General features: G+C 34.6%; 1 protein-coding gene across 1 annotated transcript; it reads left to right on the top strand.

Annotated features, from left to right (window-relative positions):
- The first annotated feature begins 12,275 nt into the window (after nt 1-12,275).
- On the top strand, nt 12,276-17,091 carry RABA4A (RAB GTPase homolog A4A). The gene is made up of 2 exons (XM_028262129.2): nt 12,276-12,898; nt 16,492-17,091. The coding sequence occupies exons 1-2, from the start codon at nt 12,669-12,671 to the stop codon at nt 16,937-16,939; spliced, it is 678 nt and encodes a 225-aa protein (XP_028117930.1). The 5' UTR covers nt 12,276-12,668; the 3' UTR covers nt 16,940-17,091.
- Nucleotides 17,092-18,606: the final 1,515 nt, after the last annotated feature.

Below are 18,606 nucleotides of genomic sequence, written 5' to 3'. Positions count from 1 at the left end.
ATGGCATACACAATGCACGATGGACTTACACCAACATGAGTGGACCTCAGCCACACTCACATCAGTAGCCATTAGGTGAAAATGAGACTCTTGAAATGCGTGCACGCATGCACGCAAATCGAGAACCGAACCTAAGGCAACAAATGCCACTCTACCAAAGCATGGCAAGGCATGGAATATGGTATGCAAACATGCAAATTTCAGCGCTGAAATGTGATACAAAACAGCCCCGAAACATGGAAACATGGCACCCGACACATGGAATGAACCCCGAAATTCGAACTAGGCACATGGAATGACTTACAGCTATACAAAGCATGTATTATTTGAACATGAAGCATGAAGATAGATGCAAGACAGTCCCAAAACATGCATATTTCCATTTTATAACAAGCCTAAAAAATGAACACAAATAGGGCTAAATGGCAAAGAGAGATTAAACACAAAGGGACAGCAGCTGGCCCTAAATGGCAAAGAGCCCTTCAACAAAGTTGGATAGGGGCTCAGAACAAGGCACTTTACAGTTTATATCAAGCCACGAAAATAATTACAAATAAGGCCAAACTATAATACAAAAAAAGCCTAAAAGAGGGGTCAAGAGACAAGTGACAGCTGCTATTCTCAAACAGAGGAGAGCCCTTCAACAATGTTGAAGAGGGGCTCAAAACAAGATATTTCACAGTTTATGGAAAGGTTCCACATCTCACAAATAAGCCTAAAATACTATGCAAAAATTGGCCTAAAAGAGAGATAAAGAAGCAAGTGATAGCAGGAGGCCTCAAACAGAGGAGAGCCCTTCAACAATGTTAAAGAAGGGCTCAAAACAAGCTATTTTACAGTTTATGGAAAAGTCCAAAACAACTCACAAATAGGCCTAAAATACTATGCAAAAATTGGCCTAAAAGAGAGATAAAGAAGCAAGTGGTAGTAGGGGACCTCAAACAGCAGGAGGTCCTTGATCAAACATGAAAAGGGGCTCAAAATATGATTATTTACAGTTTGGGTCGGAGCCCAAAAATGCTAGCAAGTATGGCTTAGGTATAAAGCAAAATAAGGCACAAAAGAGGAAAAATGGAACTCACCCTTGTAGACTAATGGACCAGCAGCTCTTGGACCAATTTTGGGAGCTCTTTACCTCTGGAAAGCAGCCTCAAGTTGCTGGAATGGAGGATGGAGGCCTTGTGCTATGAGGTGTAGGGTAAATGGTGTAGGGTTAAGGGTGTTTTGGTGCTTGGAGTAGAGAGAGAGGGAGATTTAATACAAGAGCTCCAAACTAATTCCTGTAACCCTCTAAAATGCAGCTAGGGGTGCTGGTTATATAGGCAAAGGGATGGAGGAAATGGGGGAAAATGAAATTCAAATTTCCCCCCAAAAAGACCCCCCCTCGGATACAGGATCGGGGGGGAATAGAGGGTACAGCTGTAAGGAACCAGGTGTGGGGGTCACGGCCAACCAAGTTCAGAAGGTTCAGGGGGCCGGCCGACCACCTCCCATGGCCGGCCGACCAAGGGTCAAAGGGGGCAAGCATAATTACTGGTCGGCCACCTCAAAAAGGTGGCCTCCCATGCGTGCACAACACAACTATGTGGTTGAAACCCGAAGAATGTGAACCAGGAGAGAGAAAAACTCATTTTTTAGAGGGGGTCAAAAGGTTCAAGCACAATTACTGGTCGGCCACCAAATATTGGTGGCCTCCCAGGTGTGTACAACACAAATATGGGGTTTAGGGTTCAACAAAGTGGCCCCGGGGTGGTCAACATTGGCTTTCAAGTAAGGAAAACGGGCGTCGGAGAGTGATGAAGAAATAAAGCTGGCTTTTCAGATCAATTGCTGGCCTCCCACCCTCCTACAAGCTTCCTAACTATGAAAATAAGGTCTCCACCAAAAATGAACCAAAACAGATGCAAAACGGAGGTTCGGGGACTGAAACGCGCGGCCCGAAGCCCCGAAAATGAGCTGTTAAGCACCGGAGGTGGCGTTCGATCACGAAGTTGGTCTCTCGGGCCACAGTGTTCCTCAAAAGGGAGGAAATAAGGTGTATACCAAAAATCGGAGCAAACGGAGGTGGTTAGGCAGTCCCGAACCGAGGCACACGGCCGTCGGCTCTGAAAAATCGGAAACCGGGCTTCAAAATTGGAAAAATCGCCTATGACCATGAAACGTAGCCTACGGCCACTGAGAGATGATCTACGAGACCTCTCTCTCCCTTCGGGAAGAGAAAATAGAGAAAACAGAGCCTGGTTCGCAAACTGAGGCAAGACACAAAAGATTCTGAAAGTCTGGAGGCAAGGCTCGCAGCCGAGACTTTGAAACCTCCGAATGAGCACGATATGCAATATCACCGAGCGCTCAACTGGTGACGTCTGAGTCTTAAGGCCGGTCAAAAATGGGGTGTCTACAGGAGGCTTTAATGATGGCACTTCGTGCCAAGCACGAAGAGCACTCCGAATTCGAAGGTTTAAGTGATGGCGCTTTATGCGAAGCATGAAGAGTGCTCCGAATTCGGAGGTTTTAATGATGGCGCTTCGTGCCAAGCACAAAGAGCGCTTCGAATTCGGAGGCTTTAATGATGGCACTTCGTGCCAAGCACGAAGAGATCTCCCTCCGAATTCAAAAGCTAAATAAAAGTAGGACAATCAAAGATAAATAAAAATGAAGTAAAATAACGTCTTGTATCATTGATTGATTGTATGTATACAAGGTAGTAATATACACAAAAGCCGATGAACATTATTATGAGGGTTGAAGAAATTAACATAACCATTAATACTAATGATAAAATTTGCAAAGATGAGTAGAATTCCAGGGCTAGGGTAAATTTTTGTCAGTCATGTCTGAGAGTTGATATGCCCCTGCCTTGACAATGGAATCGCTCTGGTATGGGTCATCCCAATTGGGGCTGAGTTTACCGTCCACAGGATTCTTAGCAACATGGAGTACTTTTTTAAGGACCAACTCTCCAGGAGTATACCAGCGTAGATGCACTCGTTGATTGTATAACTTAGCAAGTTGATGTTGATATTGCGCCATAGTCACAAGGGCCCAATCTTGGTGTTCTTTAATTAAATCCATATCCAAGGCTAACATCATATCATCTCGGCCTATATCAAAAGCCCTTCATCAAAGGGTTGGTAGGCCAATCTCTAGGGGATAATAACTTCATTAGCAAAACACAAGGCAAATGGTGTCTCCCCCATAGAATGTCTTGGCATAGTGCGATGGGCCCACAATACACTTTCTAATTCCTTAACCCACTTACCCTTGGCTTTTTCCAAACGTTTCTTGATGCCATCCAAGACTACTTTGTTGGAAACTTTCGCCTGCCCGTTACACTGTAGGTAGGCTGGTAAAGAAAAATAGGGTCAAATGCTATACATGTCGCACAACTTCTTATAGACGCCGTAATCAAACTAAGTGTCATTATTGGAAATAAGCGCCCCGGGTATGCCGAATCGAGTGATGATATTCTTCCAAACAAAGCACTTGATATCTATATCCCGCATATGTGCCAATGGTTCTATTTCAACCCACTTCGTGAAATAATCAGTAGTAACAATTAGGAACCGGTTATTGCCTGGAGCTTTCGGTAGTGGTCCGACTATATCCAAGCCCTATTGAGCAAAAAGCTAAGGACTGGTCACGGAGTTCAATTCTTCGGCGAGCAGATGTGTTAGTAGAGAAAACTTCTGACACTATTCTCATTTCTTAACATAATCCTCAGCATCAGCATGCGTAATCAGCCACCAATACCCTTGTGTAACGGCTCGATGAGCCAATGATCTTCCTCCTAAGTGAGCGCCACAACTGCCTTTATGTATCTCAACCAAAAAATCCTCCATCTTGTCCGGATGGACACATTCCAAGTAAGGCCTAGAGAAAGATTTTTCATAAAGTTTTCCTTGAAGATCCAAATAATATCTCAAAGCCTTATTCTGCAGCTTGTGAGCTTCCTTCTTATCCTTTGGCAATTGTTCTAAAGCAATGAATACAGCAATAGGATCTATCCAACTCAGCCCCCTTTAGATGGTGTTTACAACAAGATATTCAAGGATGCTGATACTCAGCTCTGGAATGAAACCCATTTCGATGGTGCGCTTAACTTTTAAGTTTACAGTCAGAGCTAAACAGGCAAGAGCATCGGTGTGTGTATTTTGATCGCGAATAATCTGATTCAGTTCATGGCTATCAAATTTCAAGAGCAAGGAGTTGGCTACCCTTATATAGGCCATCATGCGATCATTTTTAGTTGCATATTCACCCTTTAACTGGTTTATGACCAATTTCGAGTCACAAGCAACTGTCTAGTTTTCATTCATTTGAAGCGAGTTTCTAAGGCCGAACAGTAGGGCTTCGTATTCGGCCTCGTTGTTTAAGGCGTCAAAGCCAAGTTTAACCGATTGTTCTATCACTGCTCCTTCGGGGGTCATAATAGCTACTCATGCCCCACTCATGCCCCACTGTCACACTAGTTAGATGACCTGTCACAATACAACTGTTAAATATCCCCAACATACATTCTCCATTCCAGATGTGATTGGGGAGTCGGCTGGTCCTAAAGGTTTAACTCGGTATGTGAAGTAAGCATACTAAACTCGGCAACAAAGTCATCCAAGACTTGCCCCTTGATAGCCATCCTTGGTGAAAACTAGAGGTTATATTGTTCGAGTTCCAATGCCCATTTGGAAACTTATTCAAACAGATAAGGGGATCTATTAATACCTTAATGGTATAGGCTTGAAAGTAGTGCATCAATTTTTTGACAGCCACTACAAAAGCTAGAATTAACTTCTCCAAGGGTAAATATCGGGTTTCGTTGTCAACCATTGCCTTCCTAACATAAAAGATAGGCTTCTGCTCGCCGAGTTCCTCTTTAAGCAAGACAGCGCTTACTATCCGATCGAATACTGCCAGATATAAGATAAGAGTGTCGCCTGGCGAGGGGATAGACAAAAGTGGGACGGAACTGAGATAGGTTTTCAACCCTTCTAGAGCGGTTTGGCATTCTAGGGTCTATTTAAATAATCTTCCCTACTAAAGTGTTTGAAAGAATGGCTTGCACCGATTTGAGGACCGACTAATAAATCTGTTAAGTGCTGCAGCCATACCCATTAACTTCTGAACTTTTTTGGCCGAACCTAGTGAGTCAAGTTCTAAGATAGCCTTGATTTGTTTTGGATTAGCTCTGATTCCACGATGATTTACAATATAGCCGAGGAATTTGCCTGATCCAATGATGAATGCACATTTGGAGACGTTTAGTTTCATTTTGAATTTCTAGAGAATATCAAAAGTTGTGGCAAGATCGGCTAAGTATTCACCATTTTCTCTAGACTTCACCACCATATCATTGATGTAGGCTTCCATAGTTCTACCAATTTGATCTTTGAACATGGCAGTGATCAATCTTTGATATGTTGCCCCGACATTTTTCAGTCCAAAGGGCATGACCATGTAACAATAGGTTCCCCTTGGAATAAGAAATATCATTTTGTCTTAGTCAGTCAGATCCATGGCAATTTGATGATACACCCTATAAGCATCTAGAAAGCTCATATGTTGATGTTGGGCGATTACGTCCACAAGTTGATCAATTCTGGGTAAAAAAAAAATCCTTAGGGCAAGCTTTGTTCAAATCTGTAAAGTCTATGCAGACACGCCACAACCATGTCTTCTTCTTTACCACGACAGTATTGGACAACCACGTGGGATAGGTACCTTCTCGAATTGCCCCAGCTTTCAACAACTTGTTAACTTTGTTAACTACAGCTGCGGTATATTCGGCAGCTGAACGACGGCTTCTCTGAACGACTGGCTTAACTTTAGGGTCAACATTCAGGCTATGCATAGCTATGGCGGGACCTACCCCTAGTATGTTGTAAAGTGACCATGCAAAAATGACGATGTTGTTAAAAAGGAAGAACACCAGCTCTTATCGCTCGGCAACACTAAGACTTGTGCCGACTAAAAAGAATTTCTCAAGATCATCATTAATTAGCACTTGGTCCAAATCTTTTGTTACTTTTTCAGTCGAGATCTTTCCAACATCCTCAAGACTCTCCTGATTCGAAATTTCAATTGAATTTACCTCTAGTTCCCTTAGTTTCTTCTCTACGGTTGTGAGATAACAATCCTTCACTGACTTTTGTGAACTGCGAATTTGCTCGATGTCGTATTTAGTTGGATATCGAAGGAGCTAATGGTAAGTACCTAATATGGCTTGCATTGCGTGGAGCTATGTTCAACCCATGATTATATTATAAGGCGATGGAAGCTTAACGACTAGGAATTCAACCTCCAGCATCTTGGTGCCTGCATGCACTGGTAATATGATCTTACCTAGGAGGTATTCCTAATTGGCGTTAAAGCCGAAAAGAGGGTAGTCGACCGCCATGAGATCCATATCCTTAAGGCCGAGCTTAAGAAACATTTTGTAGTACATTATCTTAGAGGCACTCCCTTGATCGATCAAGATATGCCTAACGGCGAATTTATTTACGCGCAACTTGATCACGAGGGTATCATCATGAGGCACAGTGACCCCTTCAAGATCGGCATCGGTGAAACTAATTTCATTTGACAACCGTGGTTGTTTAGCTGATACACTGAGGTCAGAACTAGGTTGGGAGGATTGTTACAACTAGATTGTATTCACCATTTTTGGTGGGGGTAAGTTGTATATCATGTGGATTACACCGAGTGAAGGTGAATCGGGGCATACCGCAAGTAAACTTGGTAGGTCAACAATTTTTTAGAGGTATTCAGTTAGTCGACCATCTTGGACCTGGTCTTCTAAATGATCCTTCAAGGCATAACAATTGTTGATTACGTGCCCATGGTCTTTGTGATACTCATATTTCAGGTCTCACCGTCTCATATCAGGGGGCCCGGCCATCTTGGTCGGCCATTTAAAGAAAGTTAGATGTTGAATTTTTGACAGAATCTTATTGATTGGCTCAGGAAATTCTGTGTATTTCCTATCTAACCGCCTAAAGCACCTATTTTCTACCTGGTATTGTTAGTTCTGTCGGTGCGAATCTCAACAGTTCTCCTTTCTTGATCGACCTCTTGGCTCTAGACTACTCCTTAGTGGGATTCTGTCTAGTAGTGCAATAGTCAATAGTTGTACCAAGATAGGTGTTGTCGTTTCTACAGCTTGCAGTCTGGCTTTAACTCAGATTGCATCATCTTCCACTTTGCAGTACTCTTCGACCCTCTTCATCAAGGCCCAGACTATCTTTGGAGACCTTCAAGTCGATGAACTCCTAAGTGGACTATTGGGATCCAATTCCATCTTGAAGGCAGTGATTGCTATGGAGTCGTTGCAATCGTCATCTACCAAATTAAAACATTCCCAATAACACTGAGTACTTGCGGAAAGTCTCGTTTGGCTTGATTTTCATTGCCCACAAAAGGTCAGCTTGTTTCGGCTGAGTCTCGTTTGTGATGAATATAGCCTTGAAAGATTTTTGGAGTTGATGAAAACTTTCAATCGAAGCCGTCTCAAGCTCGTAATACCATCTGACAACGAGTAGTCCCAAATTGTTGGGGAATATTTGGCACATAAGTGCTTCGTTGCCTGCATGCAGTGTCATTACTTGCTTGTAATGACGAACGTGATCTGTGGGGTCTGACTTTCTATCGTATAAAGTAAACGACGATGCTTTGAACTTCTTAGGCAAGATCGCCTTTGTAATTCGACGAACAAAGGGGTTGTGTCTATCTTCTAAATCTGAGTCTTCCTTCTTTCGTGTGCGTCAAGCCCGCGAAGAATCTTCTTCATCAATCAAATTGAGATCGTCATTCGGTTCGTTTATTGGGTCCTGACCGAAATGAATCTGAAGTGTTGCTATTGTGCCACCAGGGCTGACATCACCTCTTTTGCACACCTGGCGATAGACCACTCTCGCTAGAAAGTGGCAATTGTTGGGACTTTGCCAACTCCTGACGCATGCGCTCATTCTCTGTTACCATGTCCTAGAGATGCTGTTCACTACGTTGCATTTGACTCATTAATGTTTGCATGGCATCCTCTATGGATATTGAAGGCTGAAATGGGGTTAACGGGTTCAAAGACCTCCTTGCGGGGATTTCTTCTAGACTGAGAGTTACTCCTACTGTAACATTATTAACTCCGGTAACCGGAGGATCTTAGTTTGAGTTTGCCATGAACGAGTTCGAGTATTCCTATAGACGACGCCAATTATAGGGAGATGGTTTTAAAATACTCCTTCAATCCAAACAAGCCCTTGTAAGATCTTCTTAGCTATCACTTGAAACAAAAATAAAACTTTGATGGTGTTGGAATTAACACTCTGACGAGCAAGTTAATCTCTGTCAAAAGATTAGTGTTTTTCTTTGGTTTCTTAAGGTACAAGTTTTTTAGCACTTGCCTACTCGTTCAGCCTCTCTTTTCTTTTTATAAAGTCATTCTCCTTGATATTCTCTCTATGCAACTTAGCCCTCTATCATCACTCTGTTAAGGCCCATCTCCTTACTATCCTTTTTCGAAAAGAACAGCATGGTCCCACGTAATGGATCTATGCTGACTTACCTGATATACTTAGCTCTGACGTACGACACAAGTACCCTTAACTCGGCATTTTTCTTCATTGTCTTTCATGTCTATTCGGCAATGACTTTCAGTCCAGTGGACTTTGGCTTCATGCGGCCCATCTTAGATGGCCCAATTTGTGTATGTGTTTGATCATTGCACAGGATTTGTGGATCTAGTATGGACATCCAAGTGTTTGTTGAAATGGCTCTAAACTAGAATTAGAGAAGATTAGAACAAATAGAGAAAGAGAGGGAAGAAAGACTATCAACAGATAGTGGATCCAAAAAAAATGAATAGATATTTTTAACAGATAGGGGAAAAAATTAAATAGATAAAAAAACATTTGGATAGAAAATTTGTATAGACAAAAATTTGAACACAGATAAAATTTAAACAGATAAATAAAAAAATTTGAACATATAGCTTAAAAAATTTGGATAGAACATTTGTACAAATAAAAAAATTTAACAAATAAATTTTGGACAAATAAATAAAAAAATTTGGATAGAACATTTGTACAGAAAAAATTGAACAGATAAATTTCGTACAGATAGATAAAAAAAATTAGACAAATAAAATTTGAATAGATAAATCAGACTAGGAGGGAAAAAAATTAAACGAAAAATCAAAAAATTTGAACAAATAGATAGATATAATCTGAACAGATAAAAAAATTTAAACAGATAAATATAAATTAGAACAAATAGAGAAAGATAGGGGAAAAAGGCTATCAACATATAATGGATCCAAAAAAATTGAATAGATATTTTTAATAGAAAGGAAAAAAAACTAAATAGATAAAAAAAATTGTATAGATAAAAATTTAAACACAGATAAAATTTAAATAGATAGATAAAAAAATTTGAACATATAGGTTAAAAATTTTGGATAGAACATTTGTACAGATAAAAAAATTAAACAGATAAATTTTGGACAAATAGATAAAAAAATTGGACAGATAAAAGTTTTATAGATAAAATTTGAACAGATAAATCAGACAAAGAGAAAAAATTAAACAGAAAATCAAAAAATTTGAACAGATAAAATTTATTTTAACAAATTGATATATATTTGAATAAATGGTAAAAACAAAGTCAACAGATAAATTAAGAGTTAAAATTAGAAATAAAATGTTCTCCAAAATAAACAAAAAGACTTTTTACCAAACAATTTTACAAAGATTTGACCTCTAATCAACAATATATATATATATATATATATATATTGAACCTAATGATTTAAACAATTGTTATAGTGGATTTTTCACTAATAAACTGTTAAAAAAATAGTTTTTTTATTGATAAATCTCATTTAGATGTATTTTAACTCAATAAATCTACTAAGAAAAATTATAACCTAGTTAGTCCCATGTATTTATATATTTATTCCATGAGATCCTTTTTTCCTGATTTATATTATTTGTTGGACTATTATACATTTATACCTATTATTGATAAGTATTACATAGAAAAAAGATATACATATTTTCTTTTTATTACTACATCTATTTTGGTAGTTACCATTATTTATATTTTTCTTTTGATCAGTTTCATTCACATTTGTGGTATTGTTTCATTGTGCTAGGGTTTCAAAACTCTCTATTTGATAGGGTTTATAAATTATAGTTTACACATGGTGGTAAAATAATATTATGTTCCTCCATTGTTACAGTGAAACTTTGTGTTCCTCTATTATGTTCGAAGTTTTGTGTTCGTCCATTATTACTTTGTATTCGAAACTCTATATTTTTCCATTGTTGTAAGTCAAAACTCTATTTATATCTAATAAATTTTGTTACAAATATATTATTCAAAGGTGGATTTGGTTTGATTTGAATTTGTGAAATAGTGAAATTTATAGATTGTTAATGATAGTGATAATGATGAAGATGATAATGAAGATGAGAATGTGAATGATTTTTTTTGTTTTAAGAGTGATTGAGTTTTTTTTAGATTTCTAATTATATTGCTGCCATAGTTTCTATTTTTTCGTCAATCAGTGTAAATGTTTACATTTCACATTGTTTGAAAGTCTCAGAAATAAATATTGAGATATAAATATATACATAATTATATATTTTGCAAAATGTGAATGTTCACATATTATTAGTTATTTGTTATTATACTTGTTGTTTAAACAATCATTTTTTGTTACCATTAAACAACTGAAATAGTTATTTTTTTCCTTTCGATTTTGTTTCATGTTGCGGTGTGAATATTCATTGGTATGAATTTAATTTTTATAAGATTAGTTGTATGTTAGTTGTAAATTGTGAGCATTCACATTGTATTTTGGTATGAATTTTTTTTTTTTTTTTTTAAAATTTTTTTGAAAGTTGTATTTTGTTATTTTGTTTACCATGCTTGTTCGTTGAACAATTATTTTTGTTACCATTAAACAATAGAAATAGTCGATTTTCACTTTTTTTTCAATTTCACTTTTTATTTTCACATTGTAGTGTGAATGTTCACATTGGTATTTTTTTTTTTTTAAACTAGTTGTATATTAATTGTAAATTGTGAACATTCACAGTATTTTTGTATAAGTTTTATTTTTTTGAAAGTTAATTGTATGTTTATTGTTTTTGTTACTATGCTTGTTAGTTAAACAATCATTTTTGTTACCATTGAACAATTGAAATAGTTGATTTTTACTTTTTTAATTTTATTTTATATTTTCATGTTGCAGTGTAAATGTTTATATTGGTATAGGTTTTTTTTTAAGGCTAGTTGTATGTTGATTATAAATTGTGAACATTCACATTGTATTTTAATATGAATTTTATTTTTTCGAAAGTTAATTGTATGTTTGTTATTTATTATGAACATTCACATGTACTTTTAGTATGTGTTTTGTTTTTTTAAAAGTTAATTGTATGTTTGTTGTTTACTGTTAATATTCACATTGTATTTTAATTTTCATTCAGATTTTTTGTTGCGTTATTTTTAAAATTTTTAAATTATAAAAAGGTTTAAAGTTCATAATTTGAGATTTTTCTCTAAAAAATACGGGAGATATTTTCTTCTTAGAATAAATGAGAGATTTTCTTCGTAGAATAAAGGAAAGATTTTTTCTTTAGCATGAGGGAGAGATTGTCTCCATAAAATAAGAAACTATTGTTATGTATCAATTTTAAAATAGAAACATGTGCAAAAAATTAGAAATGATGATTTGTTCATATTACATTAAACAGGATTTAATGGAATAATCAAAAAAAATATAAGTTAGGCGGAATAAAACACTTCGAAAGAAAATTTATCAAAAAATAACCCCTCAAAAAAATTACTTATCAAGTGGATTAAAATAAAATAATCACTTTGCTTATTTTTTGTTTTCAGAATTTACTTTTCAAAAAATTATTCTTTTTTGTTTTTTATATTTTTTTTTTGTTTTACTGAATTTTTTTAATTATTTAAGTAAAATATGCATAACATAAATACACTTAAAAAGTATAATTTTTCTGAAAAAAATCTTTAAAAAATTCACTAAACACCAAAAATATTTTTAAAATATTAAAAATTCAATATATTTTTCGTATTTTTGTGTATTTATTAATTTTTTAAAATATTTTTTCGCAAATATTTTATTTTTTAAATATATTTAAATAAGGTACACTTAAAAAAATAAAATAAATTACTTGAAATTTTAAAAATATTTACTGAAAATAAAAATATAAAAAAAATTAATTTCTAAAAAATGGAATTGAAAAAATTGAAATCAAATCCTCTGAATAATTCCCAAACAAGACGTGCAAACTCAAGTCCGGGAGAAAAGACGAGTTACCGTCAGACAACGCAGCCGAGACATCCGCAAAAACACAACCCCTGACAGGTCGATCCATGTGGGGGACTCACAGTCAATTTTAAAATCTTGATTTATCTTCTAAATTATTAATTAATAAATTAATTTCAAATTTATCAATCAAATTAGTAGTGCTAATAATTAGATATCGATTCACACAACACAACAAGAAATATCCTCTGATTGCTTCATTTCCAAAACAACACAAACACTCCATAACATAAATAAATACCCCTCCTCCTCCTCCTCCTCCTCCTCCTCCTCTAAGAAGAGACCCACCGTTTTCAGAGAGAGAAAGAGAAAGTTGGGGAAAATGGCAAGCGGTGGTTATGGTGATGCGAACCAGAAGATCGACTACGTTTTCAAGGTGGTGCTGATCGGCGATTCCGCAGTCGGCAAGTCTCAGATTCTTGCTCGGTTCGCTCGGAACGAGTTCAGTTTGGACTCCAAGGCTACTATTGGTGTTGAGTTCCAGACTCGAACCCTAGTCATCGAGCACAAGTCCGTCAAAGCTCAGATCTGGGACACTGCCGGCCAAGAACGGTATAAATATACTATTCTCTCGATTTATATACGCATTATTATAATCTGATCTAGGTTTGCTCTGTTATGCGGTGTTAATTATCAAGTTATTTATTTCTACTGGATGATTTTCTATGCTATTCTTATGTTTTGAGTTCTATTTTCAGTTGTGATTTTGATTGCTATTATTAATAAACGTACAATAAACAATCTCCTGTGATCTCTATTCTGTGTGACACGATTTCTGATTAACGATATTCTTCTTGTTACTCTCTACATGAAATGAAATTAAATGAAATCTTGCTAATTCACGCACAATTTTTCACTGTATTTCCAATTGCTGAAACAGCGGTTTCCGATTGACATTGACTCTGTACAAAATTTCTGTCTCGGTGTCCGATTTGAATTTTGAAATCTTGTGTGGCTACTCTTGATCTTTTCCAATTTCCATTTCCATGCACATTTGCTGTCTAATTTTACTTTTTAGATATTTTATCTCAATTTGTTGAAATGATCTCCCGTTAAGTAAACAGTATGGTTCCTTGTGCTCTAATTAGTGTTAGATTATTATCCCTCCAATTTCTGCATAAGGTGTTTGGTTTGAACTAGAGACCTTCTTTACTGTCAAGGATTTGAAGCATGTATTGGTAACACCTTCATGATTGGATATTACTTGTCGAGCCAAAAAACAAGGGTAGCACCTTTTAGTTTGAATTATAAGTTAAATATTGTTTTATTGAGCTATTGTAGTTGATAATAGTTAAATTATGCTTTTGTACATCTAATTAAAATATTTTTATTATACTTTGAATACTTTTGTTACGAAAATATTTAGCCATGCTAAACACATTTGAAAGAAGATTGTGAAATAGGGTTTATTTCATTATTTTTGTTTAATTTGTAAAAATATTCTTGGGGTATTTGGGTTAAGGGTAAATTACCAGTAGGTCTTAATAGTTTGACTTAAGTCCTATCAAGTCCTATTGAAAATAAATCCTAATAAAATCGTCGTTAAAAATAATTTTTTTATGACGATTTTTTACATATGTTGCAAAAATTAACAATTATTGATTTTTTTTTATTTTTGTCTCGGATTTTTATAAATTGTTACTAAAACTTACAATTAGTGATATTTTTCTATAACGAGTTTTTTAAACTATAGTTGAAAGTTGTAAATTAGTGACTTTTTTGTGGTGATTTTTTTGAATTGTCGCTAAAACTTATAATTAGTGACATTTTTTGTAACAAAATTTTCAAACTGTCACTGAAAATTAAAAATTAGTGACATTTTTTAATAGTGTTTAATGAAAAATATCATTAATTATCAGAGAACCTATTGAACAATAAATCCACTTATTAAGACATATACGTAAGTCCCCTTTGATTATTTATTTAAAGTTCTGTTGTTCATTTCAATTAAGCTTCAACCCCCAACTACTTTTTGAACAATTGCATTAATGGGCAATATTGTCTGTTAAATTGTGGGGCATCATTTTTTCATCAGCATCAGACTTTTTTTCTTCCTTTATTTTGTTTATGTCGCATCTAGAAATTAAGAAGCACAGCCACTTTTGAGCAGATGCGTGTCCTTGGTAGAAGCTTTCTGACGTTTTGGACACTTCAAAACTTGTCCTAATATTTTTAAATTTTTATCACCCCGAGCACACTTTGGACACTTGGAGAACACATTTTTATTGCTTAATCACACATTAAACTTGTTACAAGTTTGAATTAATTAACTTAGGCTATAATGATAAAAGAAAAAAAAATGTAGATTTATACTTATTAATCTATCCTCCTTTAAACTTTAAAAATTAGTGCTATGTTTTATTTTTATTATTTTTTATTAAGTATTCATATGTATAACATAATAAATATATTAAACAATATACTTTGTGCCCTCCATGTGTCATGAAAATTGTTGCGTTGGCATGTCTCATCTCCGTCTTTTTTAGCTATTTTTTGAATCAAATCACTCACCATTGGTTTCGTCTTTGTTTTTGTTGCATATTATTAAAACATCTTACATACATTATCCCTTCTCCTCATCTTGTCTTGAATTAAAACACCCAAGTTCCAATTATGGCTTACCCCAACCCATCCTACGAATTCAATGGTATCTCATTTTACTAAGATGTGAAGCCTCAAAAGTGGAGGCTTCTTATAAACATTTTAGAAGGGAATGAATATTGTATTCGGTTGAATCATCAACAGCTATATTTGGCTGTATTTGTGATTTCAAAAAATAGCTGGGTTGAAAGAACTAATTGCCTTTTCTGGACTAATTAACCCCCAAAACTATTCACTGTGTTTGGTTTGAGTTTTCTGGATTAAGTTTTTTGAAAATTAACTTTTTTGGTTTTTGTGTTTTTTTGTTTTTAGTGAATATTTTTTAAATTTTAAATATTTTTTTTACTTTTTTAGATGCACCTTACTTAGATGTATCTAAAAAGTAAAAAATTTGTGAAAAAATATTTTAAAAAATTAATAAATACATAAAAATACAAAAAATGTACTGAATTCTTGTATTTTTTTTGTACTTTTGGTATTTAGTGAATTTTTAAAAGATTTTTTTTTATAATTTTTTTACTTTTTAGGTGTATTTATGTTAGGTGTGTCTAAAAAGTAAAAAAATTCTTTAAAATATTAAAAAAAATTCAGTAAAAACAAAAAAACACGGAAAATAAGAGAGTAGCATTTTCTGAAAAGTGTTTTGAAAAACTGGAAACCAAGCAAGGTGATTAGACTACAATGGCAATAATTATTGCTGTCGGATCGAATCTCATATTGTAAAGAACTTAATGAATCTATTCAAATCATCCGAGAAAAAATCCATGACTCGTTGTTCAGATATGTTTTCAGTGATTTGGTAGCTTTTCAATTTTGATTACCATAAAAATTCCCGTCACCCCAACAAATAAAACAAAAAAAGTGGTTCCCAAAGTCCTTTAAGACTGGTTAAACTAATGGTAAAACTTCCAGAACTATCAAGAATTCTTTCAATTGTTTACAATTTCTAGAAGCTAGGATGTGTTCAGAAGTTTTAGATGAAATATAAATTGTAAAATGTGAGTGTTGTTAGGTGACTTTTTTTGGTAGATGATCAAAGTTTTGGTTTGGAAAAGGAAAACCACTGATACATTACAAAAGGGGAGGAAAATTTGGAGACAAGGTCAAATAAAATTCTATGAAAGAGATAATAAACAATTGGGAACCATATATTCAAAATATTTAGAAATTCTTTAATGATCATGCTTTGCTTTCACTTTGATCAATAGCATATGTTTTCTAGGATGTGGAATCTCTTGGTGAATTAGTGTTGAGTGCTTAAAAAAAACTTTATTACTATCCTACATTTTCACACTTTAGATTCTTTAGCTATCCTAAATTTTATTACTAGCCTAATGGGAACACTTTATTTTCATCTGCAACTTTTAGGTTAATTGGGATTGATATGCTTCTTTTAACAATTGTTCTGTCAGTAGAGTTAAATGTAATTGTGTAAAACAATGATACAAGAGCGGAACAATGTGAACAAGCTCATGCTTACAGTTCCTAAAATCATATTAAATGGGCAACTGAATATTTCGCCCTCCATTTTGTATGATGAGCAGATATAGGGCGGTTACTAGTGCATATTACAGAGGTGCTGTTGGGGCTATGTTGGTTTACGACATAACCAAACGCCAGACCTTCGATCACATACCCCGTTGGCTAGAAGAGTTGCGTGCCCATGCTGACAAGAACATCGTCATCATACTGATTGGAAACAAAACTGATCTTGAAGACCAACGAGCAGTCCCCACCGAGGATGCCAAGGAATTTGCGGAGAAGGAAGGGTTGTTCTTCTTGGAGACCTCAGCACTGGATTCAACAAATGTTGAGAATGCATTCATGACTGTGTTGACAGAGATCTTCAACATTGTGAATAGGAAGAACCTTGTCGCAGGTGAGGATCATGCTAACGGCAACCCTGCAAACCTGTCTGGCAAGAAGATTTTAATCCCAGGCCCGGCTCAAGAAATCCCTGTTAAGAGCAGGATGTGTTGTACATCATCGTGATTTGTTTTTGGGGTTTCCAGATTTGTTTGGACGTTTGTTTCATGTTTCCTAGTAAGTATTTTTTTGGATGTCTGATATATGTTTGTTGTTATATATATCTTTTATTTACTATATAGCTTAGTGTGCAATGAGGAATTGGTTATTGTTTTGAACGGGGAAGAGATGATGAGACTGGTTGCAGATTGTTTTTTTTTTTTTTTTCTGATTCAAATTTTATGTTTTATGGTCGTATGAATTTATTCTCAACAGTTAGATCCTTCTCTTTGACCCAAGTAATGTGATTTTTGAGACTAATAACATTCGCCTAAATAGTTCAAGGTTCCAATTTAATTGATGTAATCCACGGAGTGGTGTAAAGGATTTAGGTCTTCAATGTATCATTAGGTTTTGTTTAGATCAATAATTTGACTGGAGATTTATGGAAGAAAAAACATATGAAAAGTGAAAACTTGAGTGTATGAAATCCTTTAACAGAGGGTTTTTTGTTTGTTTTTTTTTTTTCCCCTGGAGTTGTGTAAAGGGTTTAGTCTTGAATGTATTGGTAGGTTTTGTTTACATCAATAATTAAGAAAAAAAAATGAAAAGTGAATAAGTGAACGAAATCCTTGAATAAAGGGGTTTTTTTTTATTATTATTATTTTTTTTAATTCTTCATTCAAAGAGAACTTTAATTCCTTAGATTTAAACACAATCCTAATGTTTAAATTGAATTTTTTGGATACTTAGGTGTAGGTTCTAATAGGTATATTTGTTGTTCAATAAGTCTTGTGATAATTAATGGTATTTTTCATTAATTATTATAAAAAATCTCTAATTGTTAATTTTCAACGACAGTTTAAAAATTGTCACAAAAAAGTCCTTAATTATAAATTTTAGCTACAATTTTAAGTCATAAAAAAAATTATTAATTTTTAACTTTCAGCGACAATTTAAAAAAATTGTTACAGAAAAACGTCACAAATTATAAATTTTAGTGACAATTTATAATCGTGATAAAAAATCACTAATTGTTAATTTTTAAAAATATGTAAAAAATCGTCACAAAATTATTTTTAACAACAATTTTACTATAAGAAATAAGTCTACTACTAAGACCTACTGATAGTTTACTATCTTTATTTATTTTTTGTTTTTATTTAGTGTAAGAAATGTAATGGCAAAGCCATCAAAATAATGAACTGAGATGGCTCCATTTAGGATGGCTCAATTGTTGTTGGCCTAATGGTGGCCCAATTAGAGTTGGGCTAAATTGTGAAATGCTTAATATTCACAATTTAAAATCTACAATTTATAATAAAAAAAACAGTTCCAGTTGATAACTCAAAATTAGTATGGCTTGAATGGCCTGACACCAAAACGATGTCGTTTTGGCTTCTTCTTCTTCTTCTTCTTCTTCTTCTTTTCCTTTTTTTTTTTTTTTTTTTTTTTTTCTCTAAAGATGAAGAAAAAGAAGAGAAGAAGGAGCCGAGTTTCATCACACATCATCATCGTCAAAAGGAGCTGGGTTTCATCAACACATCACCATCATCAACATCATCATCATCAACAATTTTTTTTTTTTTTCCTTCATCTTCAGATCCAGATCAACTAAAAAAAAAGTAGAAAAAACAGAATTTGAAATTAGCATCTTCATCAACACATGATCATCATCAACAAAACTTTTTTTT

This window comes from Camellia sinensis, chromosome 1, assembly GCF_055761805.1.
Source record: "Camellia sinensis isolate YWXY chromosome 1, ASM5576180v1, whole genome shotgun sequence".
Classification (NCBI taxonomy): domain Eukaryota; kingdom Viridiplantae; phylum Streptophyta; class Magnoliopsida; order Ericales; family Theaceae; genus Camellia; species Camellia sinensis.
The sequence above is the reverse complement of the archived record's forward strand: the minus strand, read 5'-3'. Positions and strand labels throughout refer to the sequence as shown.